We start from the raw sequence: 27,643 nt of genomic DNA on the forward strand, positions 1-27,643 counted from the left end.
GCACCCCCGGCACCCCCGGCTCCCCCTGCACCCACCGGCACCCCCGGGGGCGGTGGGACCGTGCTGGGCCCTGAGGGGGACGCTGGGAGGTGCAGGGGGTGGGGGAGGACGGAGCCCCCCCACCCATCGGGTGATGCTGGCGACAGGCGGGTGATGACCCCCGCTGGTGGGGATTTGGGGGTGCGGTGCTCCTCGGGGGGCTGGGAACTGGGGTCTGCAAAGGGACATGGATGGGAGGGATGGAGAAGGCGTGCACGGTGTTGTGGGTGCTGGGACAGCTGGGAACCCCACCGGGAGGGGTGTGCCAGGGGTGTCCCCCTGTGAGGTTTGATGCTCCTGGGGGTGTGGGATGGGGTGAGGAGTCTGGAGATGAGGCACTTTTTGGGGTACAGGGGGCCCCTCCAGGGATGCGGGTGTGCCGGGGGCTCCCTGGTGCTGGGGGTACTTCCCTCTTTTCTGTGCTGGGGGAAGACAGGCTGGGACTGGGACAGTGGGTGACCCCCAGCAGCAGGTTTTTGGCTGGGAAGGATGGGACGGGGATGATCCCTCAGCAGATGCTGGTGTCTTGTGTGGTGCAGGTGGGATATGAGGCAGGGACAAGGTTCCCAAAGCCCCTTTTTCTGCTGTGTGGACCCCCAGGCTGTGCTGGAGAGGGTTTGGCTGATGAGATTTCAAACCCTGCGGGTGTTGCACGAGGGAAGGAGAGGGGGCAAGGCTTGGCAGCGGGGAGCCACAGCAGCAACTCAACCACTTGTCTTTTGGGAGTGTTTTGTGCTTCTCCTTCCCAGATCAGGAGGTTTGTCCCCAGGGATGTCCGGGCTGTGCCATGCAGGGAGCTGGTGGTGATGGGTCAGGCCATGGCTCAGGGGAGCAGGTGGCTTTCAGAGGACACAGGTTCATTCACTTCCTCCAGAGCAAGATTTCAGACTGGATGTGTCTCGGTTTGCCTGTGCTCCCACTGCTGCAGGGGAGCTGGGAGCATTTGGGGGTGTCTCAGGTTGATGACAAATGTCAAGGACCTTCTCCGAGGGTGCAGATGCTCACTGGTTTCCTTGCCCTGGCATGTGGATTCTTCTCTGGCAGGAGCACAGGGACACCCCCGCTGGGGGGGATTTTGGGGACAGTATTTGTGTCCACACACACATCGTCATCTCTGTCCCACTCTGCCAGCGTGGCCTCACACAATGCCACCCTCTGTGTCTCACCTGCTTTCCCCTGAATCCCCCTGGCATCCCACCTGCCTCCCCCTGCCCCAGGACTCACCCTGACAGCACGTGCAGGGAATGTCGGGGCCTTTCAGAGCCACAAACTGGGCAGATCTGAAGGGAACTTTTGGTCCTTGGTCACTATTGGGAATAGCAAGCAAGGGTTTTGCCAGGCAGAGGGGCGCAGGGGTCTTGGTTGGCTTTGTCTCTGGTGCCAAGAAAATGACGCTTTTCCCCTGGACAAAGGTCTTGTGCCCCAGGGGCCAGATCCAGCTGTGGGTGGGTGTGTGGCAGCAGGTCCTGGGGGCTGCTGGAAGAGGGAGCAGAGGTGCCCACCCTGTATCTCTGGGCAGGGGCTGCCTGCAGGGTGCAGGTCACCCTGTGGGGTTAGTGCTTACGCTGAGGGTCTGCCGGATGTGGGGGTCCCCAATCCCCAGAGCCCTTTCTCCTCCTCCTCCTCCTCCTTCCTGTCTCCCAGCTCCCGTTTTCCCCAGCCAGGTGGCCCGTGGCTTATATAATGTGCTCAAACCCCGGAATAGCTCCTCCCGTTACACAACCACCCAGCCAGCCACGGGAGGGGGGTGCTGGGGGGGATTCCCAGCTGGATGCTCCCCCTGCACTGGCCGTGACCCCCCTCTACCTGCAGTGCTTGGCTCCAGGGGTTGTTCACCGGGATTGTGTCCCCATTGGGGAAGGTGACCTCATTGTGACAGTCATCCCCCTGCTGCTCCATGTGCTCAATAATTGCTTTTATTTGTACTAGTGTTATTACTCCCCTTCCTCAGAGGGGCCTTGGGCTGACTGTTCCTCCTCCTGACTCCTTGCCCAGCAAAGCAAATGGCCCCAAAGGTACAAAAGCTGGGGTGGCTGTTCCCCCTCTCCATCCCCATTCCTTGTTTAAGCACCTCCTGTTTGGGGAAGGTCTGTCAGGGCATTCCCAAGGGGATGAGGGAAGTGTGGCCAAAGGGGTTCAGGGCTGGGGATCCCGTAGGAAAAGCCATCACCTGAATCTGCTGCCTTTCCACTCAGCATGGGGGGATTGCTGTTGCCACGTGGATGTGCTGCTCCTTTCCCTCATCCCTGATTCAGGAATGGGGTCACTGCATGGGTCCTGGGCCTGCTCCCTATCATGGGGTAACCCCTTTCCCACCAGCTCTTCTCCAGCCAGAGCTGAGAATGGAGCTCCTCAATAGCCAACAGCCCAAGGAGTTCAGGCTGGGGGGGCTTTGGCCACAGCATTTTGGGGACAGGAGTAAATCCTGGCTCCTCACCCTCCATCGTGCCCTTTTCCCTGGATCATCTCCAGGGGATGTCTGTGCCCACACCCCTGTGTGATGCTTGTCTGGTGTGGGACCAGTCCCCAACCCTGCTCCCCCATCCCTACATCCCCAAGCCAGGAAGGAGCCCAGTTGCTTAGCAACTGTTTAGCTTCTCCACCAGCCTCCTCATCTATTTTAAAATATATATGTATTTATATATATATATATATATATATATATATATATCTCTGCACAGACGTAGGTATGCACACGCATCTGCAGCTCCTGACCCCCCAGCCAGCATCCATATATTCTTTACTAATTGCTTTAAAATCTGTGAGGTGTCAAATTCTGTTCAGGCAGCTATAGGAAAAGATGCCCTGGGCTTGGGGAAATAGGGATGGAAGCACTGGGAGAGCTGTCACCAATCCATTCCCACTGCCCCTTCCCGCGGGCATCATCCCTATGCCTTGGGGCTGGAGGGCAGCGCTAACGAGCCCCAGAATGGCTGCACTTTTAAAGCTACATTTGCCTTTTTTCCTCGTTCTTGAAGGTCTGACTCACAGTTTTTGGCACTGGAAGGCAGCTCCGGAGAAGGTCAGCCCAATTAATGGCAGCAACCCCGGACTTTTCCTCCTTGTAACTCCAGCTGGGTGTTCAGAGGAGGCTGGCTGCTTGGCCATGGTGTTCTGGCATATTTTGTGTCCTGAAAAAAAAAGATCTTCTCCCAGCTGTCTCCACAGCACAGACAGGGAGCAGCCTGGGATGGGGCTGTGCCTTCTTGGGGACAGGGTTATGGTTTCAGTCAGTGGTGGTGTGTCCTGATGAGATCCCAACAGGCAGGAGAACCATGGGGACCACCCCTCTAAGCCTCTCTGGAGTGACTGGAGCATCCTCACCTCATCTGGGCTGTCTCTGGCGTGTTGGGGCCGAGCTCTGGCACGCTCAGTGCACGAGTGGTCCAGGGAGCCGCCGTCCTGGGCTCTGTGCCCACATCCCGTGCCCGCATCCCGGCACGCGGGTGCTCACGGCCGCCCCGGCTGGTGCAGCTGGATGTGGCGAGAATTAATGGAGCACCGGCCGGAGGCGGCTTTAATTAGCACCGAGGCACGGGGAGGGGGCAGGATGCCCGGGGACCGCTGCCGCCTTTCCCTAGCGAGGGAGAGACTCCGGGAGAGCATCCAGGCACCCGGGAGAGCATCCAGGCACCGCCGCCTCCCCGCTGCCGTCCCCGCTCCCCCCGGGAAGCCGCTCCAGTCGCAGTACGGCGGCAGGGCCCTGCGGCGGCTGCTCAGCGCCGGGGGCTGCGGGCATGGCCCGGGGCTCAGCGGGGCCCAAGGGGGGATCTCAGCAGAGCCGGATGGGAAGGGGCTTGTTCTGGGCTGGGAAATAAAAGGGCAAAAGTGGCTTGGTGAAACAATGCTCTTTTCCCCATCATTTTGCTTTTTTCTTTTCGGGCTAGAGTTCTGAGCCTGTGAGCTGGACAAAACCCAGGTGGGACAGCCCCAGGGCTGGGACATGGGGACGGTCACATCCTGGGGCTACCCCACTCCAGCCCACAGGGAGTGAGCTCCATTCAGAGCTTGGCTGGAAACCAGCAGCTCCAAACCCTGGCAGGATGGTAAGGCTGGGCCTTGCACCCCGAGCTGGCAGGGCCTGTCCTGGCTGTGTGACAGGGGCACAGTGCAGTGTGTCCATCCTTCTGTCTGTCCTGGCAGTCTGTGAGCTGGTACTGCAGGTGCCCAGGCCCTCCACACCCTGGGTGTGATTCAGCATGGCTGGGGAGGGAGGGAGAGACCCGGGCATGGGATGGAGGATGGCGGTGGAGGGTGAGGAGGAGGAGAATGGAGAAGAGGAATAAAGATGGGGATGAGGAGGAGAATGGACAGTAGGGATGGGGATGGAGAATGGGGATGAAGATGGTGGATGGGGAGGATGCTGAGGAAGAAGATGAGGAGGAAGATGGGGGATGAGGTTGGAATTTGGGAATGAGATTGAAGATAGGGGTGGAGAATGAGGATGGAGGAGGGGGCATCTCTGAGCACTTCCAAAAGCTCTAATCCAGGTATCAGAAAGCACCTGCAAGCTGAAAAGCTGGATTGACCTCCCCAAGGCCCAAGGTGGCATGTAGGAGGAGGATCAGGATCCCAAAATACGTGGGCGAATGCCTGGTTAATATAGGAAAAGAAGGATTTGCTCAGAAGTCTCCCCAGCAGCTGCAGCCCATGGTGCCAGGAGGTTTGGGCCCTCCTGGGTAAGTAAGGGAATTTGGGAGCTGGGAATGGATGCCAGCAACTGTGTCCCCAGCTACATCCTGCAGCCTTTGGGAGTGTGTGGAGACACAGAGCTCACCCCAGGATGCCTCCTCTCCCTCTGGGCAAGGCAGCCAGGCAGTGGCTGCCAGTGATTGATGTTTTGTGGGTAATTACTGCAGATAATGAAATATTTAACCATCATCTTTATTATCGGGGTAGCGCCGAGCCGGGCGGGAAACCAGTGCTGTTTGGCCAGGGCTGTGCTCATGGGTTTGGTGCTGATTTTGGTGCTGGCAGAGCCAGGTGGTCCCTGTGTGGTGGCCAATGGATTGAGGTCGTGGTGGTGGCAGCCACTCTGTGTCCCTGAGCTGTCCCTTGTGAGTGCAGGGCATCGCTGGGGCTCTCCTTGCGGGGCACAGACCCAGCTGGGGGACATGGGCTCCCTCTGCCCTGATGCCTTGTCCCCATTGTCACCAGCAGTGTAGGGCTGGCTCTGTTTGGCACCCAGGGATTTGCCTGGGGCACCTTTGGAGAGCTGGAGGAGGGTTGTGGGTGGGTTTTTCCCATTCCTTTGTTTCCATGTTGTGGCTGGTGGCACCTCCCAGGGTGGATATTGCTCCAGCCTGAGAGGACACTGGGATCAGCACCATATCCATGCCCAGTCCAGCTCCACCTGCCTGGCCCCAGGTGCAAGGGGATTTCTCCAGCTCCATCCTTTTCATGGGAACAGGGAGCATTTCCTGGTGGATCTGCATGCCTGCCCCACCATGCAGCCTTCTCTCACAGGTACCCATCCAGCTGCCAGTTTGTCTCCATCTACCTGCCCAGCTCTATATCCCACATGCTCTCAAGGTTTTTCAGCAATGAATTTATCCACTGCTGTGCTCAGGATAAAATGAATTCCCACTGGGGACAAGCAAGCAGAGGCTGCTGCAGAAAGCATCCTCTCTCCTTCCCTGAGCCCCTCTGTGGGGAAAGGTTTCTAAGTAGGGAGCTCCCCCCTTTCCCTAACTTCCTTCCAGGTTTTTGGCTTCATGTTCTGATGAGAGAAAGAGGGAGAGGAATCCCCAGTGCAGACTCCTGGCTGGCTCCTGCTGCACCAGCAGGATCTCCCCTGTTCCTCTGTGGAAATAAAGGCTGCTGACTCCTCTCTGCATGGTAGTAATGGGGGAGGGGGGGGAAGGGAAGAAAAGAAAAAAAAAGCCTTGTAATTAAGCACTCAGCTGCTGTTCTCCCTGGACAGGCTTGTCAGGAGATAAATGACTGTGTGGGGCAGCCAGTGGCAGCAGGAGAGTCAGAGATGTCCTGTGGAGATGCTGTGGGGTGGGAGACACCTTCTGGCCAGGCTGGGATCCCCACCACCCCAGGGAGGGCTCCGATACTGCCTGGTATCCTGGTGGAATGGCACACTGGGAATGGCAAACCTTTCCTGGGCTTGAAACAGTGTGGATCAGTCCATGGTCCATCTGCCTTTCCTGCTTCTGCTGGGCTTTGGGATGCCTCCTTCCCTGGGCCAGGGTTTGCCCCATCCTCCATGGGCAGCATGTGCCAGCCATCCAAGGATTGGCTGTTTCCTGCTTAGGAGATAGCATGCAGGCATCACCCATCCTTGGAAAAGCTTCTCCAGCACGATCCCTGGGATAGAAACACCTCAGAGAAGTGGCTTTTTGGCAAAAGCTGCCTCTCCAAGCCGAAATCCAGCTTGAAGAGTGAGGCAGGATGCTCTGCCTTTGCTCCTGATCGTTTCTCTTCGTGCAGGGCCCCTGTAAAGGCAAGGTGGTGCCTCTGCAGGTGGAGCTGGTGGTTAAGGCAGCAGATCTCCAGTGGGAGCATCCCATGCTCGGGAGAGGGCTGGAGTGCTGGGCAGGGGAGCTGGGCAGGGCAGGACAGCGAGGAATGGGTGCTCAGCCATGCGCCGATGGCCCGAGGGTGCTGACACAGGACTGTGTCTGTCTGGTTGATCCAGGAGATTTGGGAGCATCTCCTCCCTCAGGCTCGGGGAGCATCAGCCAGAGCCTCAGCACGGCAGGGCTGCTTGGGAACAGTTGTCCTCTTCCAGGGGTTATTTTTGGAGCCAAGTGAGGACACATTGACTGTGTGGTGGAAAGAGGAGGCAGAGACACGTGAAGGTGAAGGAGCAGGGAGAAGGCAGAGGGGCAGCAGCTGGTGGGGATCCTCATCTCCCCTTGCAGCCCACACTGGGCTGTGCCAGAGGATGCCAGGCCATATCCAAAGAGTTCCAGGCCATGGCCCAACAGCATGAGCAAGTGTTTGCTGTCTCAATAGGATGTCCCAACCTGCAACCAAAACAGCCAGTGCAGCTGGGAAATGCAAGGGGATATCCGAGGTCTTTGGGTCCCTAGAGGACTGTGAGGGTGGATACCTGTCCCTGCTCTAAACCCACACTTGCTGACAATGGGGCTCATGGGGTCCCTGTCCTGCTGCTGTCTTGGGCCCCACAGACCCACCACTGGCCAGGTTTTTCCAGTACAAGGCTGGAGCAGAGCATCCTCCTCTCTTTCCCAGCAGCCAGCCCTCTTGTCATGGTGACAGAAGTAGCCCCAGTCTTGCTTCTGAAGCAAGGTGCAGGGACACCTAGTCACTGTCCCCATCAACCTGCTTTCAAGACTGATTTTACCCTCAGGTCCTAGCAGGGTCCCCTCACTGTCACAGGGTGACAGGGTCTGACCCTGACTCTTTCTCTCCCTCCCAGGCAATCATGGCTCTCTACAACAATGGGGCTGACGTGCCTTCGCCCCAGGAAACCTCCAATGGCTTCCCCCAGCCTGGTGCCTCAGGAACGTGGCACAAGGGCGAGGAGGAGGTGAGGCTGGTGGAGCCCAGCGTGGTGAAGAAGGCTCACCGGGAAATCCTGGACCATGAGCGCAAGCGGCGCGTGGAGCTGAAGTGCATGGAGCTGCAGGAGATGATGGAGGAGCAGGGGTGAGTGGTGGGGACATCGGGGATGGGATCCTTTTGACCTGTTTGCACCTTGTTCTCCCCCTTTAAGAAATACCTTGATGTGGCAAATGTCACCATTTGGAAGTAAATCCACTTTTGGGTGAACCAAACAGCTTTGGTGGGTTGGTCTGTGGTGGGAAATGCCTAGGAGTTCATCCACTTGCCCTGCTTGGAAGTTTGGGCTCCCAGCTTGTCCTGCAGGGAAAGCTGAAGCAGGAAGGAGGAGTGAAGTTGTTCATGGATGTGCAACTCATCAGTGCCACCTACCCTGTGCCCCACATGCCTGGGATGTGAGATCCCAGAGGAAAGCTGGGGTTTAGTCACAGGAGAAGCTGGTTTGGGGCTTCAGTTTGCCCTGTTTTCCTTCCCCTCCCCAGTTTTGGGGTGATGGGACCCCCTGCCCCCGTCCTGCCAATGCCATGGCCAGGCACTGCAAGCTGCTCCCCAGCCTTTGCTCTCCCCTTGGGAAACAAAGCGATAGGGAAAAACACAAGGGGCTGAGGAACATCCCTTCCTGGGTGGGCAGAAGGGACTGGGGGGTCAGAAAGGAGACCCCCATCCCTGCTGGGCATGGCTGTGCTGTCTCTGGCAGCAGCCAAACATCCTGATCCTTCTGACAGCTCTCTAAAACCTGATGGATGGAGCAAATTCTTCAGCACACTTGGGTAGATGGGGACTGGTATCAGCTGGGGAGAAGGAAAATGGATTGAGGGAAGGCTTCGCCAAGGCTTTCATTAAGAGTGCAAGCGTGACCTAGAATTAAATTGTCTCACACAGACTGGAATAATGATTGTGCCTAATTTGTCATTATGGAAATAAATAAGGCTGACCTGGCGCTTTGGGGAGCCCAGAGCCTCCTGTCGGGTTCCCGAGCCCTAGTAGGGATCTTACTACTGGTAGTAGCATTACTGCAATGGGTAATAGCAACACTGCAACCAGGATTGTTGTTATTGCTGTAATTGCTTTGCTGTTATTAAGGCTATTAATAACACTGATGATGGTGATACGCCAAAATGATAATATAATTACAGTAATAATCCTGGTCAACCTGCTTAATCCTCTGCCTGCTCTTCCCCTCTGCACACGGGCTTTCCAGGGGGGTTCCATGAGAAGGGATTTGCACCCCTGAGGTTTCTGCCTGCACCAGGGGCAGCCTCCTGGCCATGGCCTTGGGGGCGTTGTTGATGAGGGCAGAGCTCCAGGATGGATGTGAGTGTCAGCAGAGGGGGTTCTGCAGGGATTTAAGCACTCCCTTGTTTCCTTAAAGGCGGATGGCTCCTCCTGCCTGTGCTGTAGCTGGCTCCAGGCTGCCTGCACTGTTATTCCCTGCCTGCGGGCTGGATTCCTGGTCCAGAAAAGAAGTGTCAGCAAATTTTCTTTCTTTCCCAAATCGGTTCTCTATGTTAAATGCAAAAGCAGACCCCCTCCAAAAGGGTTATAAACAGCACCAGGGGAATGCAGGAGGGAAAGGGCTGGTGATGCTCGTGCCTCCATCCCTGGAGGTGGTGGGGACTTCCTCGCCTTGGCCTCCCCCCACAGATTTGCTAATGGCCCAGCCACAGTGGCCCATCTGTCACCTCCTGTTCGGCCTCATGTCCCCTCTCCAAGAGCACTGGCCCTGTCCTTAATATGCTGCAGCAAATGCTGATCTTGGGCAGACATCTTCCTGCTGCTGTGGGCTGGCTGGTGTCCATGGGATGGCTGGGGCTGTCAGCTTTGTCCTTCTGGGGTGGCCACTCTGCCCAGCTGGGTGCACTGCCATCGAGGGAATGGAGCAGAGCAGCATTTGGGGGTGCTACCCTGGTTTTGGGGCTCCCCACACCCAGGTGCAAGGTGAGGGGGAGCAGGCTGCCTCCATACCCTGTTATGAGCCTTCCTTCTGTGTGGAGTGTGGCTGGAGAGTTAATGAGAGCCTTTCAGTGCAAATGAGTTTGTTAATATTAATTCCCCTCTCCTTGCTGTTCCCCTTCATGGACACTGCAGGAGGGGTGGGTGGTTCTGCGTGCCCTTCTTCACCCAGGGCACCCAGAGCACTGCAAGGGGCATCACTGTCCCCAGCACGGGCTGTGTGAAGTGCCAGCCTTGGGGACTGCAGGGCTAGGCCTGGCTCTGGCATCCCGTTTTCTGGGCTCGTGGCAGTGATGCTGATGGGGTGTGATGGAAAGGGTGGGCCATGAGCAGCCCCTCTAGAGGCTGTGTCTGAGGACAGACAGAGCCTGACCCCTTCCCTAACAGGAAGTTAGGGAAGTGTGGTGGTGACATGAGGTCCCTCCCCCTTCACCCTCTCCCCTGGGATGCCAAGAGCATCGTGAGTCTCTCCACGACATCCCTCTGTTGGGATGTTTTTAGTTGAGGAGGATGCTCAGGTGCATTTGTGCAGCCACAGGATGTGGCACAGGACCACCCACCCGGGGCTGTCACCTGTCCCTTCCCAGGGACACCTCAGGGATGGCAGGAGTGCCGTGGTTTGCAGTGGCTGTTCTCAGATGCCAGGACACAGTGATTAGTGTCTTTTGTTAATGACCCTGCAGTGCCTGAGTCAGCTCAGCAGTAACACAGAGCTGGCACAGCTTTCAGGGCCCCAGAGCATCAGGGGATGTGCAGGGGGAGCTCATGATGGGACAGAGATGCTGGGAGGGAACCCCAAAATCACTGGCTGCAGTGGTGACACTGCCAAGAGGGTTTGGTGGGCACTTTCCCCAAAGCCTGGGGCAGTCACAGGGAATGGCAACTTCATAGTCATCCTTTTTCTTTTTTTCCCTTCTTGATGTCCCTTCCTCTGCCAAGCACTGCTGGGAGAAGCAGGCGGCAGAGAGGAGGACATAGATAGTGGTGGCAGGGGACCGAGCAGAGGTCCTGCTGTCCTCCAGGCCCTGATGACTATCACTGTGCCACCTCCCCTTTGGATTGACCCCTCAGGCCATGTGTCACTTCAAAGGTATAGAGTTCCTCAGCAGGTCCATGGGGAGCCCATGCTCCAACCACAGCAGCCCTGACCACATCTTTGCCCATCCAGGTACTCCGAAGAGGAGATCCGACAGAAAGTGGGGACCTTTCGGCAAATGCTGATGGAGAAGGAGGGTGTGCTCACCAGGGAGGACCAGCACGGGCGCCACATGTAAGTCAGTCAGCTTCCAGCTGGTCCATCTGTGTGTCTCATCCCAGAGAGGCACGTCCTGGATTGCTTCTGAGCATCAATGGGTGGGTGGATGAGGGTATACCTAGGCATGACTGGATAGATGGATGGACATGGAGAGGGTACAAAGAGATGGATGGATGGATGGATGGATGGATGGATGGATGGATGGATGGGTGTTGGCTTTGAGTCAATGCTTGTTTGATTTGATGGTTGGTTGGTTGGTTGGTTGGTTGGTTGGTTGGTTGATTTGGTGGTTTGATGTTTGGTGGTTGATTGGTTGATTTGATAGTTTGTTGGTTGATTTGATGGTTGGTTGGTTGGTTGGCTGTTCAGTCAGTTGAAGGCAGGAATTGCCCCTCTAAGCCAATATCCTATCCCTGGAGAGGTTAAAGGTTATCCTGCAATGGTCGTTTGGAGATCTCTGGGTGCTGTGCAGAGGCCAGCATTGTAATGCTCCAGTCCCAGAGGATGAAACCCAAGTGCAGAAGGTCTCAATACTTGGCTAACCCCACCAGTCAGGGGCAGAGACCCCATGGAAGAAGCTCCTCCAAGGAGATCCTGTACTGTTCCTCTGCTTCTAATCACTCCTCACAGTGCCTGGTCCTGGGGGGCTGCATCTGCCCTGGAAGGGAACTTTGGGCTCAAGTTTGGTGTCCAAAGCAGCCCAGCTCCTGCTGGGAACATGCCAGTTGCTGCTCCTGCCCTGCACTGGACTATTCCCTGCCTCACCAGGGTCTACCCGGCTCGATGATGATTTATCAGTGCAATGCTTAATGGCCCAGGCAGCATGGCTGGCCCGGCGTGCACCATCCATCAGCCTGGAAACCAGGTCACTTGGGACAGGAATAGATGCTTCAGGTTCACTGAATATTAATGCTTCATTAGGGTCAGGAAATCAGGGCGAGGGGGGAGGCAGGGAAGCCATGGCAGCAGGGAGAGCCTCCCTCACACCACTCTGCTGGCACGCCAGGCAGGGTGGGACACAGGGACATGGCTGTGCCCTGCCTGGATGGGGCTCATGGGCTTGGGACAGCGTGAAACATTCAGGATCCTCCTCCAGGCAGGAAAAAACAAAGCATGGGGGAAACCAACCTGCCCAGGTCACTGAGCATCATGCCTGAGGTGTTAACAAGTGGCCTTTGCTGGTGGGGGCAGGAGTCATCTCCAGGGCATCTTCCTGGCAGGCTCGTTAGGGCCAGCATTGTAACGAGCACATGGGGAAGCCAAAGGTGCCTGAAAGTTACCCGGGCAGCCCTGGCTGTCACCTTTACAGGATTGGTTTTGCAAAATGAAGGGTAATCATTAAAGATTAGCCCCAGGGCTATAAATAATAGTGCTGAGCTGGAAGGAGCAGTCTCACAGCAAAGGATTGCTCGGAGGAGAGCAAAGCCAGAGGCACTTGAGGAGGCTGGTAGGAGCTGGGTCCAAAAGGAGGTGACTCCTCATGCTGCAGGGAGGATATCCTGCGTGCCAAAGGTCTCTGCTGCATGAAGAGGCTGGACAAGGGGGTTAAATAAGCTTTAAATAAAGAGCCTCAGCCCTTGTGGTGGCTGGGAGAGTGCTCAGCAGAACATCTCATGGGCTGGTCCCACTCCAGCACCGCTCCGGGCTTTTACCACTTGGTCCTTGGCTGCTGGAACTGTGAGTCTGAACCAGCTGGTCCTGTTTCAGAGCCAATGCGAGGGCTCAGCATCATCTGCATAACTCTCCAGGGAAAACTGAGGCATCGAGCAGAGCTGTGACCACCTGAGTCCCTGGCTTTGCTCTTTGTGCTCTCCCAGCTCCTGTCTCCGTGTGCACAGCTCGGTACAGCCCTGTCCCCAAGGAGAAGGGTTTGATGGACAGGCTGGTGGGATTGCAGACAAAGGCAAGCGTGTGCTGGGCAGGGAGGGATAATTGGAACAGCACAAGGCTGGTCTTGAGCTGCTGAGCACAGCTAATGGGTGAGATGCTGGCAGCAGGCTCCAGTGTGGAGCTCTGCCGGCTCACAGAGCAAAGACACACACAGAGAATTAACCCCACTCCCTTCTCTCTTTGCCTCTTTTGTCCCCCTTCCCACGGTTGGGTGGGTGGTTGAAAGGCTGATTCTACCTTGGGACATGGCCAAAGCAGGAGTCATGTGGAGAGGACCCAGCCAGCCATGGTTGTGGCACAGAAGGGAGCCCGAGTCATGCTTGAGTGATCATCCATGGTTAGGGGGAGGGTGCCTCGTGCGTAGTTTCTGTCCAAGACATTTCTAATTAGGTTAAACAGCCCATGGCCTGCCTGTGGCCAAGGATGCCAATGCGTGCCACTGTCAGATCTGCAGTCTGGGACTGGGAGCTTCCCTCTTCTCAGGCAATGGCCAGGCTGCCAAGGGACTGATGCTGTGGGGCTGCACTTCTCCACCAGCATCGCTGACTGCTCACCTCCAGGCTGGGAAGGGCAGAGGAGCCCACATCAGGTTTCTGAGGGCAAATCTCCCTTGGGAAGCAAACACCTGGGCTGTTGTGGTGCTGGGCACCCTCCACGCCTGTCCCCATCTCTTAAGTTTCCTTCCAGAGAACCTGGATGTCCTCATCCCTCCATGGGTGACATGTCCTACATCCCTCAAGAGCAAATGAGAGGCTCCCTGTGGGTTTTGCTCCAGGGGATGATGGCAGAGCCAGCCCAGGGAGGTGGGGGCATCAGGGAGAGGTTGGGCAGGGACTCCTGAGACTGTCCTAGTCCAGCTGCCAGGCCTCTACCAAGCCCTGCCCACAGCCCCGGTAGTCAATGGCAACCTCATGCCGGTTTCCATGGCAGTGGGAAAAATTAATGCTGATGAAGTCACTCAGGGGAGAGAGAGAGACCCTGATGGCTCTAGGCATGATGTCCCCTCACCCCTTCTTCACCTGGTCCTAAGAGGGACATTGACCTGCCTGAAGCTCCAGTGCTGAGCTGGTGGGACTGTGGGGTGCTGGCCTCAAAGCTCAGATCATCCTAGGCAGTTCCCACCTAAATTTCTACTGCTGGTCTTCTGCCAGCTCCTCTCACCCTTATCCAGCCCTGCAACCCTCCTGGGCTGACCCAGCCTCCCGCCCAGCCCCAGCACTTGAGCAAAGCCAAAAGGGGCTCAAACGAGGCTCAGGGTGGGCCCTGTGGGGAGATGGTGGCCTGAGTCTCACAGTGTCCCTGTGCCAGCCTGGTGGGGATCTCTGCAGGGATTGGAGCCACAGGAATACCCTGAGCAGACCTTCACCCTGGGACTTTGCTGTGTGTGGACATCAAGGGACATGACCAAGATCCCCTGGGGATGCTGTGGCAGAGGCAATGTCCCCCAACCCCTGTAGCTGCTTTGGGGCTGCCCCAGCTGCTCCAGTGGGAAACAGGAAATGGGGATCCCCAAATTAATCCTGCTCTTCCTCCTTTGGCAGTGTGATAGAAAACCACCACGGGGCAGATGGGGAGGAGTACGAGGTGGAGTACGCTGGCTACGGAGAGGGCTGCCTGCTGCAGTGCGACTGCTCGGCCGAGTGCTACCGCGAGGACAGCGGCCACCGCGAGTACAGGTTTGTGTGGATTTTGGGCACCTGCTCTGCACAGGGTCCCCATCCAGGCACACAGAGGCCAAGGGCCTGTCCCTTCTTCTTTTCCCAGCCTTATCTGCTGTCTCCCACAGGTTGAAAAGACGCTCGAGCAGCTCCACCTCTCCTCCACCCAAGAAGAAAAAGAAGAAGAAATCAGGTCACCGCCGGAGCCGGTGAGTCCCTGGCTGTCCCTGCACTGTCCCTCTGGAGGGCAGCTCACCTCCCAGCTCAGCACTTTGCCAGGCTCTGGAGGGGCAGGTCACCCCACTTTGGGGGCAGTACATCCCTGAATATGTACCCTTAAGAGGTGCAGCACATCTGCATGTATTGATACTGCAACACATGTGTGTGCACACACCGACTGCATGCACTAGTGGGACCTTGCCTGGTCCATGTGGGGAAGGAGTTCTCTGCCACAGTGCACAGCAGGCAGGATATGGCTCTGTGAAAAGTTCATCTGCCCAAAACCTCACCACTTAGCACTAGCTGCCTGGGCAGGATGCTGTCCCTAATGTCCCTTTCTTCTCTGCCTTTCCCACGGCAGCAAAAAGAGGAAACCCGGCTCAGAGCGCAGGTGAGTAACCACTGGGCTGGGTGGGCTGTGGGGTCCCCTCTGGGCTTGCAAGACCACTGAGCACAGAGTGGCCTCTGCCACTCACTGTCCCCCTCTGAAATCCCCCTGGGAATTTGCCACCTTGTCTCCTGCTGGAGGCTGTAGAGCCCACGAGGTGGCAATGAGACACAGCAGGATTTGGGCATTCCAGAACTGAAGGCAGCCAGAGCCCTTCTGCCAAAAGTCCCTTTCTGTCCCCCAGCCCAAATCCCCCAGGAAATGCCTGTTAATGCATCCCATGGGGTGGTCCAGGGGAAGCAATGTGGCTGGGGGTGGTGGGGCCAGACTCCCCTGAGCCAGGGGGAAGAGGCTGGGGAGTCCCTTGCTCCCTGCTCAAGGGCACCCACTTCCCCTCTAGCTGTGACAGCTCTTCACCCATCCGCAAGGAAAAGAAAAAGAAGACTGGAAAGAAACACAGACGTGACAGGTAGGATGGACATGACAGCAGGCTGGGGACAGCAGGGGTGGTTGGGGACAGAGGGGCTTGTTGGGGCTGCTCCGTCCCTTGGGCTAGGATTTAGAAGTGGATAGGGGTGGACACTGGTGACTTTTCATGGGGCCATCATCTCCTCACAGCCACTGTCACCTGCCCCATCCAGCCGCCCACCTCGGGGCCATCCCCCTGTCCTTCTCCTCATACCTGGAAACTGCCCAGCCTTTGCTCCCCCCGGCCAGATCAGTGTATCTCCTTCATCTGTGCCTCCTCTTCATCCCTTAGGTCTGAGTCAGGGTCACGAAAAAAGAGAAGACACAGGTAAGAGTGACAGCTACCAGGAGCCACCCCACTGCCACCAGCTGCCAGCTTCCCCTGCCCCCCTGCTGTCCCCTCCCCTCGGCACATCGTGATGAGCCTCCTCACCCCACAGCTGGACACTGCTGTGTGTCCTCTACCCTTGGATGTGGCACAAGGCCACTCTGGCTGACTGTGGGGCCCCAAATGTCCCCCAGGGGAGGAGGGGGGATCCCAGGCAGACATGGCCAGGGCAAACCTTGACTATTGCACTGCTCTACAGATGCCCTCTGCCAACACTGCTATTTTAGGGTGAAAGGAGTGAAAAACACACAAAGGGTGCCAAAAAGGGCACAGGGCAAAACAAGTGGGGGTGTGTCAATGGTCCCCCCGAGGATGCTGAGCAGAGCCATTCCCCCCTTTCTCTCTTGCCTGGTCTCGCCAGCCTGCACCTGACCCCACAGTCCCCCCAAATCCATCTGGGATCCCCACCACGCTTTGAACCTCAGTGGAGCCTGGCTCCAGACCAGGCAGGTCCTTCCCCTCGCTCCTCCCGCAGCCTCGGTGTCTCTGGGGGCTGGGAAAGCCACCCCCAGGTGCTGCCCCCGCTCCCACGTCTGCAGCTTTCGGCTCTTCCCGCAGGTCCCGAAGCCCCAAGAACAAACGGAAAGAGAAAAACAAAGAGCGCAAGAGGTGAGGGGCCGGGCTGGCGGGGGCAGCGGGGCCCTCTGTGTCCCTGCGTGTCCCCCGCGGCCGCTCAGCCTGTCCCTCGGCCCCCGGCCGCCCTCTCCGCAGGTCCCGCAGCGAGTCCCCGGCCTGGCGCTCGCACCGCCGCAGCTCCTGCAGCTCCCACAGCGCCTCGCTCTCCTCTGACGACAGCGGCTCTAAATCCCCGGGCAGGTAGGGACAGTCCGGGAAACCCGTCCCCACCACCACACCCAGCCCCCAGCCTCCGCGATGGGACCCTGTCTGGTAGAGGGCAGGGACAGAGACGTCCTTGTGAGGGACACCCTTATGTGGCAGAGGGCAGGGAGGTGGGGGCAGAGGTGTCCCAGGGATGGGGACCCTGGGGGGGTGGACGGCAGAAGGTGGGTGACAGAGGTGTCCCAGGGATGGGGACCCTGGGGGATGGAGGGTAAAGGCAGGTGGCAGAGACATCCCTGAGACAGTTGTAGAGGGGAGTGGGAAGGTGCTGCAGCATCTCTGGAAGGTTTGGGAACATAGTCCCCAGACGGGGTTTCAATTTTTAGCTAAAGACAGCACAAAACACCAATTCTCACCCCATTTCTGGCTTCGGCAAAGCCTGGGCTGCAGCCGGCGGCTCTGCCGGAGCCGGGCCAAGGCGGGGCCGGGCTCGGGGCCGGGGGTGCGGGCAGCTGACGGTGCGGTTCTCCTCAGGCTGAGCCCCAAGCGCCGGCAGGATGGCCCCAAGGGCAGCAGCGCCCGCTCCAGCCGCAGCCCGTCCTCGCCCTCGCCGCAGCGCTCGGCCTCGCCGCACCAGAACGGGCACAAGGGCAGCGCCCAGAACGGCCGCCACAGCCACGGCGCCCCGCTCCCGGAGCCCTCGGATGTACGTAGGCTTTTCTTGGATCACTCTTCGCTTCCCTCCCCTCCTCCCTCCACAGGACTGCCCCCCTGCTCTCCTCTCCCCTCCTTCCCCACTCGCTCGGCTCCCCGCCCTGCCCAGCCGGAGCACACGGGGGAGATGTGGGGTGCAGGTTGCACCCTCCCAGCACTCACCGACCCCGCGCTGGGTGCACGATCTTCCTGGGGGAGCCAGCCCACCACCCTGAGGCAGGGATCAGGGCAGCCAACAGGTCATCCCTCTCCCAAAGCCACACGTCACCCTGCGGATGTCACCCCGCCGGGATAGCGGCTTGGCAGGCCAGCATCACCTGCCAGGGTCAGCACCGGGCTCGGCACCTCCCTGAGACTCATCCCAGGCAGCCAAGAAATGGCCAAAGCAGAAAAATTCTTGTTTGCCCACCAGCTCCAACTCTCCCTAGTGCCAAGGGACCAGCACCAGTGCTCAGGACTCCAACACCCAGTCTGGCCAAGTTAGGGTTTGGAGGGGATTTGATGATGGATGCTCAGATTTTAGGACCTTGAGATCCCCGTGGCAGGTGACATCAGAGCTGAGCATCCCCAGCTCTGCCTCAGCATCCCGAGGTGAAAATCTTGGTGAAAACCTGGGGAGTGGGGCAAAGCCTCTTGCTGAGTGGGGCAAAGCCCAGGGGGCCAGCCCCAGTTTAACCAGTGCTGGGCTGGTGAGGAGCCTGCTTTGGCTGAGGGGGGCTGGAGGCAGGGCTGAGCAAAGGCAGGGCACTGCAGGACTCTACCAATGGAGCCCACACAGGTCCCCACTTGCCCCAGGGAACTTTATTCCCACAGCTGAGGTCCTGGGCTGGCAGCACCCAACGCTGACACCCCAACACCTGCAGGGCCAGGGGCACCCCGGGAAACCGGGCCAGGAGCCCCTGACCCCACATCCACATCCCCTTGGCCCTCCCCAGCCCAGCACCCCCCAGCAGCACCCAGCACCCTGCCCACCTCTCGGGGCACCTCTCTGCTTTCTTCTTTCCTGTGGTTTGGCTGGGGCGTGGGGGGGTTCGGGTGCCGAGGCGCCGCCCCCGGGTGCCCGGCTGGCCCCGCTCCCGCCCTGCCCACCCCAGCATCGCCCAGGCCGCAGAGCTCCCTTGGCTCCCCGGCACCAGCGGGACTTTTCTCCAACAACTTTCTCTCTTTCTCTCTCTCTCTCTCTCTTTCTTTCTCTCTCCGGTTTCTATTTTTTATTTTTTTTTCTTTTTAATCCCATCTGTGTTTTTCTTTAGCCTCCCATTTGAAAAAAACCCAAACGGTAATATACACTTCCATTTCTTGCTCAGCAGAAGCAGGGACGAGGGGGAGGGAAGGGCAATGAAACGTGCTTTTTTCCCCGCCCCCTTGTTTTAGTTTCCTTTCTCATTATTTATTTTCTTTTCCCTTGTGATGTACAGAAATGCAAACGATATATATTTCTCTTATTTTTATTACCCCCACCCCGTCGTCGTCGTGTTGTTCTAGAATTTTTTGCTTTTGTGTGTGTTAATGTGGAGAAGAAAAAAAAAAAAAACAACAACAAAACAAAAACAAAAACCCGATGTGTTTTCTAAATATTTACGGCCGCTGAATATTGTATTTCCATTTTCTATATTTTGAACAAGGAATTTAAAAGGGAAGAGAACCCAGCAGCTCTACACTGCAAAGGAGCGAATTGCCCTTTTCCTCCTCAAATTGGCAACTGCCCGGTGTCCTCGGCTGGATCCTGCTGCCGTGGCGAGCTTTTCCTCCCCGGCTGCAGGATGAGGCCGCTGGGTGCGGAGCTGTCCCGCATCCTGCATCCCGACAGGATGAGCACCCAGCCCCCTCCCCGCCTCCCGCAGACCCCCAAAAGCTCCGGGTGAGCCGTGCCCACCCCAGCACCCCCAGAGCCGCCGGGGCCACGGGGCACTGCGGTTGCCTTCCCTTTTAAATACCCCGTCCTGTCTCCATCCATCCCTGCTGCCTTCCCAGCCTTCCTCCTGGGTCTCTCCTCCTCCTCCTCGCCCACACGCACCACCCAGCCCCTCTCTTTCTCCGGTTTTCTTTGGGCCAACACAACCCGACATCCCTCGCCGTGTCCCACCTCCATCCATCGCCTTCCCTGCATGTTATCCGGGACTTTGCCATGTTATAGAGTGACTTTTTAAGACTGAACCGCAGCCTGATCGGGTTACAGACACCAGCCAGCCACCCCCCCCGCGGCCCCCCCGCTCGGCGGCCGGCCGCAGCCTTCCAATTAAAAAAATAAACAAACAAAAAATTTTTAAAAAGAGAATAAAATTTAGAAGCTAAAGAGACCAATTTTAAAAATAATTTAAAAAATTCTAAGCAAAGCAAACGGGATTAGCCGAGGGGTCTGGATCGCCATACTAAAGAGTCCTTGTCTTTTTCCCATTCTGCCCTCCAAATGTGGAGATTATTGTTTTCTTTTTTTATTATTGCATTCCTGTCACTGCCAATTCCGAAGGTAGGTATTTTGTCCACCTCTGCACGTTCACTTCTGCAGATGAGCCTGTTGAAAAGCACCGTAGCTTGATTTAATGTTATTTTCTCTTTCTTTCTGACTTTCTTTCTCTTTCTTTCTCACTCCCCTTCTCTGTCTCTCATTTTGTCTCTTTTTGGTGGCTATATATAATTTTTTTTAATTTGTATTTTTATTTGTATTTTTCCCAGTTAGCTGCAAAGCCATGCTCTTCTCTTACGTTCTTTTTGTTTATATTTTTTTGCCCTGTCCACGTAATATTTTTTTCTTTCTTCCCCCCTTTTCTCTTCCCCGTCTCCTCGTGCTGTCGGTAGAATGCATTTCTGTGTCTTTCAGCCCTCTGAATTTGTGTTGGTTTCCATTCAGGGGCCGAGCACGGCTGTTCCCTTTCAGTCCCCCATTAGTGGCCTGGTAATGAAGGTGAATATATTTAGGGAGAAATAGGGGCAGTGGCCACGGGTAGAAGTGGGCACAGGGGGTTTTGGGGTGGATGGATTGGGCAAGAAATGAGAAATCTGGGGAGATGTGTGAGTTTAGCCCCTCTTCAGGGGGACGAAAACACAGCTCAGGGAAAATACTGAGGGAGGCTGCAGTAGGGAAAGGTTTAAATCTTCCTGCATGGAGAGAGGCAGGTCCAGGACATCCCAGCCTGCGAGGGGCAGGTGACAGCATCCCTGCCCTGGCTGTCCCATCCCCACAAGTGCCCACTGTGTGTTTTCCCTCTTAGGCTGAGTCTTTGGCAATTTGGGTTTATTCGGGATGCTTTTACCTTTGCTGCCTTCCTGCATGCCAGGGCAGGAGACTCCAGGGTCTGGGTGGGAACCCTGCATCCCACAGCCCAAGCCCACAGCAGGGCCAGCCAGTGCCAAAATGCCACCCTGGTAGAGAGGAACCTCCTCTCTTTATCTCTTCATCGTCCTCTTCTTCTTCTTCATAATCTTCTCTGCTTTAATGTTCCTCTCCTGGGATGTGGGGCTGGGCATGGGCCCCCTGATCCCCCTTTCTGGGGCTGCTGATCCCCCTGGAGCAGATCCATGTCCCCCAGTACCTGCAGGGCAGCTGGGCAGGGCTGATCATCACTGCCAGCCTCCCCCTCGCTGCAGACATTGCAACAGCAACTGGTTTTTAATAAAACCCCCAAATCCTCCCATTTTGGCTGCAGCTTGCTGCTCTGTGGCTGGAGGGATTGGCTTTTCCATGGGAACAAGGAGGTGGTGGGGTGTGGAGCAGTCTGGGATGCTCAGGGACATGGAAGCTTTGTGTGGTTTTTGCAGCATCTTCGTGGTGATCCCCAGAATCCCAGCCCTTCACCCTGCCCCCTTCTTTTCTGGGGGGAGAAAAGTGGTGCTGAGGACACAGCGGGATGGGTGGAGAGAACCTCAGCCTCAAGGATCCACTGACCATTCACTGGCATATTTGGGGCAAGGGGATGGTGAGGAGCTTGGGGTCACCAGCCCTGGGCGTGGTGGCACAATCCTGGCACCAGCCCAATATCCCTGAACCCCTTTTGGTCCCCTCAGCTGGACTCAGCCATGCTCTGTGCAGGATTCACCCTTCCAGGGATTCTCAGGGACCTGGCACTGGGCTGTGGCGGGGGGCAAGGAGACCCCAAAGCCCCCCGAGCTGGGGTTTGCCAGCTTGGGCAGGACTGGTGTTGCAGGAGCTGTTTCCAACCATCTTTTTGGTCTCGTGGTGTTTGCAAAGATGGGGGGAACACCCAGGCAGCGTTTGTGGCTCAGAGGAGCTGAGATATTTGGGAGCCTCAGGGCTTGGCCGCGGTGGTGGCCCAAGGTTTCCCCTCCCCGTAGGAGAAGTGAGTTGGTTTGTTTTATTTCTCCTCTCTCTGGCTCTGTCTCTGTCTCTTCTCCTTCTCTCGCTCTTTCTTTCTCTCTTGCATTTTTGTGAATCTAATGATGCACTTATATTGCCCCGCTTTTCCCTTCTCTTCATACCTTACCTACTAAAGGAGGAAATGCCACTTTTTTGGTAAGTGGATGTTAACCAAGAGGGACTTAAAAAAAAAACATATAATGGAAAAAAATTAAAAAAAGGAAGCAGAAAGCAAAGTCTGTGTTGAGTGCTGATGAGGACTTAGCAGTTCCCTGCAGAGTCACAGCTAACAGCTCAATGCGTGTCCCAGGAAGAGCTCAGAGACATTCGTTTATCTCAGTAACGAGGACATTTGTGAAGTTTTGCTTTGTTTTTTATTTATTTTTTTTATTATTTTTTTTTAAATTTCTTTTATTTGGATGGTTTTTCTTCTTTCTTTTTTGTTGGTTTCTTTTATGCCTTCTCGCCCCCCGGCCCCCTCCCCTGCCTTGCCCTCCATTGTCGCTCTGTGCCGTTTTTTCCTCGTTTCTGGATTTGTTTTAAGCCGAAAGCCGTACTATTGATAAAAACTACACGTATCAGAACATATATCTCTATATATGTGCATGCCTCTGTGTGAGCAGACCCCATCACCTCCAGCCCTCTTTGGTTCGACCCTTTCCCCTCGGCTCAGTCTGATTCACTCTTCCCCACTGCCCCACCTTCCCTCCTCTCATCTTTTCTTTTTTATTATTATTTTTCCCCCATTTTCCTTCCTTCGTTTGGGTTTTATCCCCCTTTTCCCTTCCCCTTTCTTGGTCGGGGCGGGCGGGCACCAGGGTTTGCTTTCTCCCCTCTCCAGGTGTTTTTTGGGGTGGGGGGGTGTGTTTGTTTCTTTCCCTTCAAGCTCTCCCTCCCCGACGACTTGGGGCTTTCTTGGATTTGTTTCTTTTCCTCCCATCCCACCCCTTCCTTTGGGTTTTTATTACGATTTAAGTTGAGTTATATTTTTTTGGCGTTTTGCATGCGGAGGTTTGCATGACCCACGTTGTTGAGGGCGAGGAAGGTGCAGAGTAGCGTCTGTGTAGCCTGCCTTATGCGATGTGCATTGACGTTGTGATCTGCGCCCCCGGCCCGGCGCCCCCCGTTAAAATCCCCTTTCTCCTTCTTTCTTGTCTTCTTCCTCCCCTTCCTCCTCTCCCTCCTTCTCTCTCTCTCTCTCCCCCCCTGCCAGAGGCCGGCCTCGGCGTCCCCCTCTCCGCGGGCTCACGGCAGGACGGAGCCGCCGTCCCCCCGCTCCCGGGGGAGCCGACACGGCGCCCGCAGCCCCCGCTCGCCCACGCCGGAGCGGGCCAAGCACGGCCACCGGCATCGCTCCCGCAGCGCCTCGCCGCCGTCCCGACACCGCGGCCAGAGCAAGGGGCGGCCCCCGGCGCCCCGGGAGCCGCCGGCGCCGCCGCTCAGCCCCGCCGGCTACAGCAGCGACTCGGAGGGCTCGGCCGGCTCCCACCCGTACCACCCGCCGGCCGGCCCCGACAGGAACCACGGAGCGCACGGCAAGAAGTAAGGGAGTGCCCCGGATGGGGTCCTGTCATCCCTGCCGGGATATGGGAGCTGGGCTCGGATGTTTGGGGTGCGGCTCCCTGCGGGCACCTTAAATCCATGCAGGCAAAGCCCTGGGGGCTAAGCTGGGGAGCGGGGCTGGGTTGGGATGCTCAAGGGATGGGAGTGGGAATAGGGATGGAAAGGGACAGGAGTGGGGGTGGCAATGAGGGCGAGTTGGAGATGGGAATGGGGATGGCGACAGACCCTGTAGACCTCCTGCCACATGGGATGGTGATAGGGAAGGGATGGGCTTGGGGATAGGGATGGGGATAGGGAAGAGCCACAGTGGGTCAATGGTAGCACACTGTGGGAAGGGTCATCCCTGCGAGGGATTATCCCACTGCGAACGGCAGTGCCGGGATGGCAGCAGGGGATCACAGCACCCCACAGGATGCGGGATGCCAAGCAAATGGAAGCCCTGTGCTTTACAGTCAGGGATATAGTCCAGTCAAAAACTGGTGTCATGGAGGTGTTCCTTATGGGAACCTGGGGTCCCTGGCTGCTGTGGGGACACCCTGCCAGCCAGGACGGGGTGCGAGGCGGTGCTGGCATCTGCCTTCGCAGGGTGAAGGAGCGGCACCACCGGGGCCGGCCCAACAGCAGCTCGGAGTCGTCAGCCAAGCACTCCCGGCACGCCTCGGAGCGGAGGAAGAGCCCGTCCCCCAGCCCGGGCCAGCGCAGCAGCTCCTGGAGCTCCAGCGGCTCCCTCTCCAAGTCCCGCTCCCGCTCCCGGGAGAAGAGAGCAGGACGCAGCCGCTCCCGCTCGCCCTCGCCGAAAAAGCCAGCCAGCAGGTCAGGCCCGAGGGGACAGGGGCACGGGGACACCGCGGGTGCCGGTGGGCTCAGAGGGCATCGCAGCTCAGGGTGGTCCCGGCTGCCCTGGGACTCGGGGAGGGGCCGCACATCTTGTTGGTCACACTGGAAAGGCCAGCCCTAGGTGGGAGTGTCATCCGTGCGGGGAACTGCTGTCACAGGGTGTCCCTGCGTCCCACACGGGATCCCAGCCCATTCCCTGACCATCCTCCTCCTCCTCCCCGGGCTGTAGAGAGAAGGACAACGAGCCCCGAACACGTCATGGTGATCCCGATCCCGCCCGCCCCCGGCGCCGCTCCAGGAGCTACTCCCCCATCAGGAAGAGGAGACGTGACTCCCCGAGCTTCATGGAGCCCAGGAGGATCACCAGGTGTGTCCTGGCATGTGGCAAAGGCTCTGCCATGGCCACTGCCACGGCCCGGCGCTGGGCACTGCTGCCAGCTGACCCCAGAGGGCACGTGGGTGGATGGATGGATGGATGGATGGATAATGGATGAATGGATGGATGGATGGATGGATGATGGATGGATGGATGGATGGATGGATGGATGGGGATGGATGGATGGATGATGGATGGATGGATAATGCATGGATGGATGGATGATGGAGGAGGGAGGGATGGATGGATGGATGGATGGATGGTGGATGGATGGATGGATGGATGAGGGGTGGATGGATGGACACACAGATGGACAGCAGCAGCTCTGTGGATGCACAGATAGCTCTGAGGATGACTGGGTGGATCAGCTGGCCCAGACAGATGGGTAACCAGACTGCCTCCAATGCTGTGACCTTCTGATCTCTTCCTATTTCGAGGCACGAAAACAGGAATTAATTTTAATCTGCTGTGCATATCCCAGCAATGTGCACGTCCGCAATCACGTCTCTCCTGCCCTCCAAAAGCTGGTTTCTCTTCCTTGGGATCCTATTGCCTCAGGATCCTGAGCTGTAAGACAGGCAATATTTCGTGCCAGACAAAACACTGTGTGCATATGTAGCACCTCATTAAGATGCAGCACTGGTGGCGGGGCCGTGCCGAGCCGAGATTACCTCCTTCCTGACCTATTTGTCTCTCCCACTATCAGCTGGGTGATCAGGGGGGGCTGGATTTTCAGAAATCTGCCTCCCTGTGGGAGGGATTTTGTTTTGCCTGGGCAGGACTGGAGCTGTCAGGAGGGAGGACAGGAGAAAGGACAGGAGGAACATTGCAGAGCCCATGGGTTAGAGCTCCCCACAGTTCTCCTTGATGGATGCCCTGGAAAGAGAATGGGCTGGGAAAGCTGCTCCCAGCCCAGCCCAGGTGCCACTGTCTGGTTTTCCATCCCTCCTGCTCTATCCAGGTTTTCCCAGGATGTCCCCATAGAGGTGGCAGGGCTCAGGTGGAGAACACAGACCAAGGTCCCTGTGGGGACTGTTCACCTCATCCCCATCACCATCCTTGGGGGGGATGGGGGTGGCAGACCCTGCTCTGCTCAGGGTTCAGGAGGAGCAGAGCCTTTTCTGTGAGGTGTAGAGGATGCTGTGGGCGGGGGGCAGCCAGGGAAACACCCCCAGCCCCCCTTGCCTGCCCCACAGCCCAGCCAGAAGCCCCAGGGCTCTCCTTTGCCCGCCTGCCCTGTCCCCAGTTCCCATCACGCCCCTCCACCATGTGGTCCTACCTCAGTGATGCCAACTTCTCCTTTTCCATTTCATCCCAAGGTCCCTCCCGGAGAGCATCGCCGCCAGCCTGGCTCCCAGGGTAACCTTCCCCCTTCCTCCTCCTCCTCCTCCTCCTCTTCCTCCTGAACTCCTCTGTGTCTCCTCACACCTTAGGATGCCCTCAGCACCCAGCCGCTCTCTGGTCCCACTAACACCAGGCTGGGAGAAGGGACAAGGGGCCGACTCCCGATGTCGCTGCCCCCTGTGTCCCCCACCCCACTGTCCCCGCGCCTCCCGTGTCCCTCCTCATCCTCAGGCGCCAGCGGGCCGCAGCTCGCCTCCCGCTAATCCCAAACGTCTCTTTTTCAGCAGCTTTCAATCTTTGGTGTCTGGGAAACACAAAAGCCACATTAACCTGCTCACTTTCTGCCCTCGACGCTGCCTAATCCAGGACTAACACCCCGGGGGAGAGGGCAGGGGAGGAGGAGAGGGATGGATGGATGGAAGGGGAGGTGATGCCGGTGGCCGCATCCTGACACCCCGCAGCGGGTCTGAGCCCGGCCGCTGGGGCGCTCGGCTGCCCTGGCTGAATGCTTGGCCACGCTTCCCCGAGCGGCCGCGGGGGGCCTGACTCAGTTTCCCTTTTCCATTTGCAGCGCACGCAAGCGCCCCATCCCCTACTACCGGCCCAGCCCCTCGTCCTCCAGCTCGCTGAGCACCTACTCGTACAGCCGGAGCCGCAGCCGCAGCTACGACAGCTACAGCTCCAGCCGCAGCCGCAGCCGGACTCGCAGCCCCCCCAGCCGCTCCCGCAGCCCCAGCCGCAGCCCCAGCTACAACAGCCGCAGCAGCTCGGAGAGCGCCGGCTTCTGAGCCCCCCCGGCAGCCGGCCGCAGCCCCCCGACAGCCCAGCTCTGCCCCCTCCATGCCACCTGCGCCCCCACAAGGGACGGGACCACCGGGGAGGTGGAAAGGAGCCGGGGGATGCTAAGGACGGACCTGGCAGCGGGGGAAAGCACGGACGGGAACTCAAATGGGTCCTTGGAACGCCCTGGGAGGGGGTGGTTCCCCCCGCTCCGGGGTGTTTTGGGGTCGGGATGGGGAAGGGGAGGATCTCTTCTTATTTCTGCGAGTGCCGGGGTGGGGCGGGGCGGGGTGGGGAGGGCGAGCACAGAGCGAGGGAACAAATGCTCTGCAGAGACCTTGGGGCCAGTGGATGGGGGTGGCTGGGGACACCCCTGGGGTCCCCCTGTGCTTTTTTTGGTTTTGTTTGACTGTTTTTTAGCACAAGAGCATCCCGGGGAGGTGGGCACGGGGGCAGGCTCAGCTGGAGGGTGTGATGCCAGCCAGAGGTGAGCAAGGCCCTGTTTCCCCCAGTGAAGTTGTCCCCAGGGTGTCATGGGGGACAGGGACTCTGCAAAACATTTTGGGGTCCCCCCAGACCTGAGCACACACTGAGCCATGGATGAACAAAGCTGGCAGCACCTGTAATTCTCTTCCCAAGCGAGGAGATCCAGGGAAAAACGCTGCTTGTCCCAGCTCAGGGCCCTGGCACCCACCCACCCAGCCAGTCTGGGGGGCACCCCCAGGAGGAGGGAGCTGCAGGGCCCGGGGCTGGGCAGGGGGTGCATCCAGCCATCCCCTGGCCTGTCCCACCTCTGGGCTCGCAGCCCCCAGTCCCCTCCTGCTCTGGGGAAAAGTGGCTGCTTTTTAAACTGAATTATGGCAAGAGAGAGGCAGAAGGGTCCCGGGCTTGGCCCGCCACCCGGCTTTTGCAGGATTTTGCTGATTTCCCAAAAAAAAAAAGCCCCCCAGGCGCTGAGGACAGTGGTGGCCCGCAGGGGGGTTGGTGTTTAATGCCGTGGTCCCGCATTTTCCGGATGGCTGGAGCAGGACAACGGGGATGAGCCTCCCTGGGTGGGAGAGCAGCTGCCCGGATTAACCTGCTGCCCCTGCATGGAAAGCCAGGCTCTGGCGCTGGTTTCCAGCCAGCCGGGATTGGGAG

At 57.9% G+C, this 27,643-nt stretch overlaps 1 protein-coding gene across 1 annotated transcript; it reads left to right on the plus strand.

Moving 5' to 3' along the window:
* Positions 1-7,438: 7,438 nt before the first annotated feature.
* Positions 7,439-26,626, plus strand: SRRM3 (serine/arginine repetitive matrix 3). The gene is made up of 14 exons (XM_041482712.1): positions 7,439-7,662; positions 10,697-10,798; positions 14,215-14,349; positions 14,460-14,540; positions 14,912-14,941; positions 15,339-15,407; positions 15,699-15,734; positions 16,353-16,403; positions 16,506-16,610; positions 17,109-17,280; positions 22,817-23,145; positions 23,752-23,979; positions 24,233-24,370; positions 26,295-26,626. Exons 1-14 carry the CDS (start codon positions 7,439-7,441, stop codon positions 26,509-26,511), a joined length of 1,917 nt encoding a protein of 638 aa, XP_041338646.1. The 3' UTR covers positions 26,512-26,626.
* Positions 26,627-27,643: the final 1,017 nt, after the last annotated feature.

This window comes from Pyrgilauda ruficollis, unplaced genomic scaffold, assembly GCF_017590135.1.
Source record: "Pyrgilauda ruficollis isolate IOZ18807 unplaced genomic scaffold, ASM1759013v1 scaffold59, whole genome shotgun sequence".
In the NCBI taxonomy this organism is placed as follows: domain Eukaryota; kingdom Metazoa; phylum Chordata; class Aves; order Passeriformes; family Passeridae; genus Pyrgilauda; species Pyrgilauda ruficollis.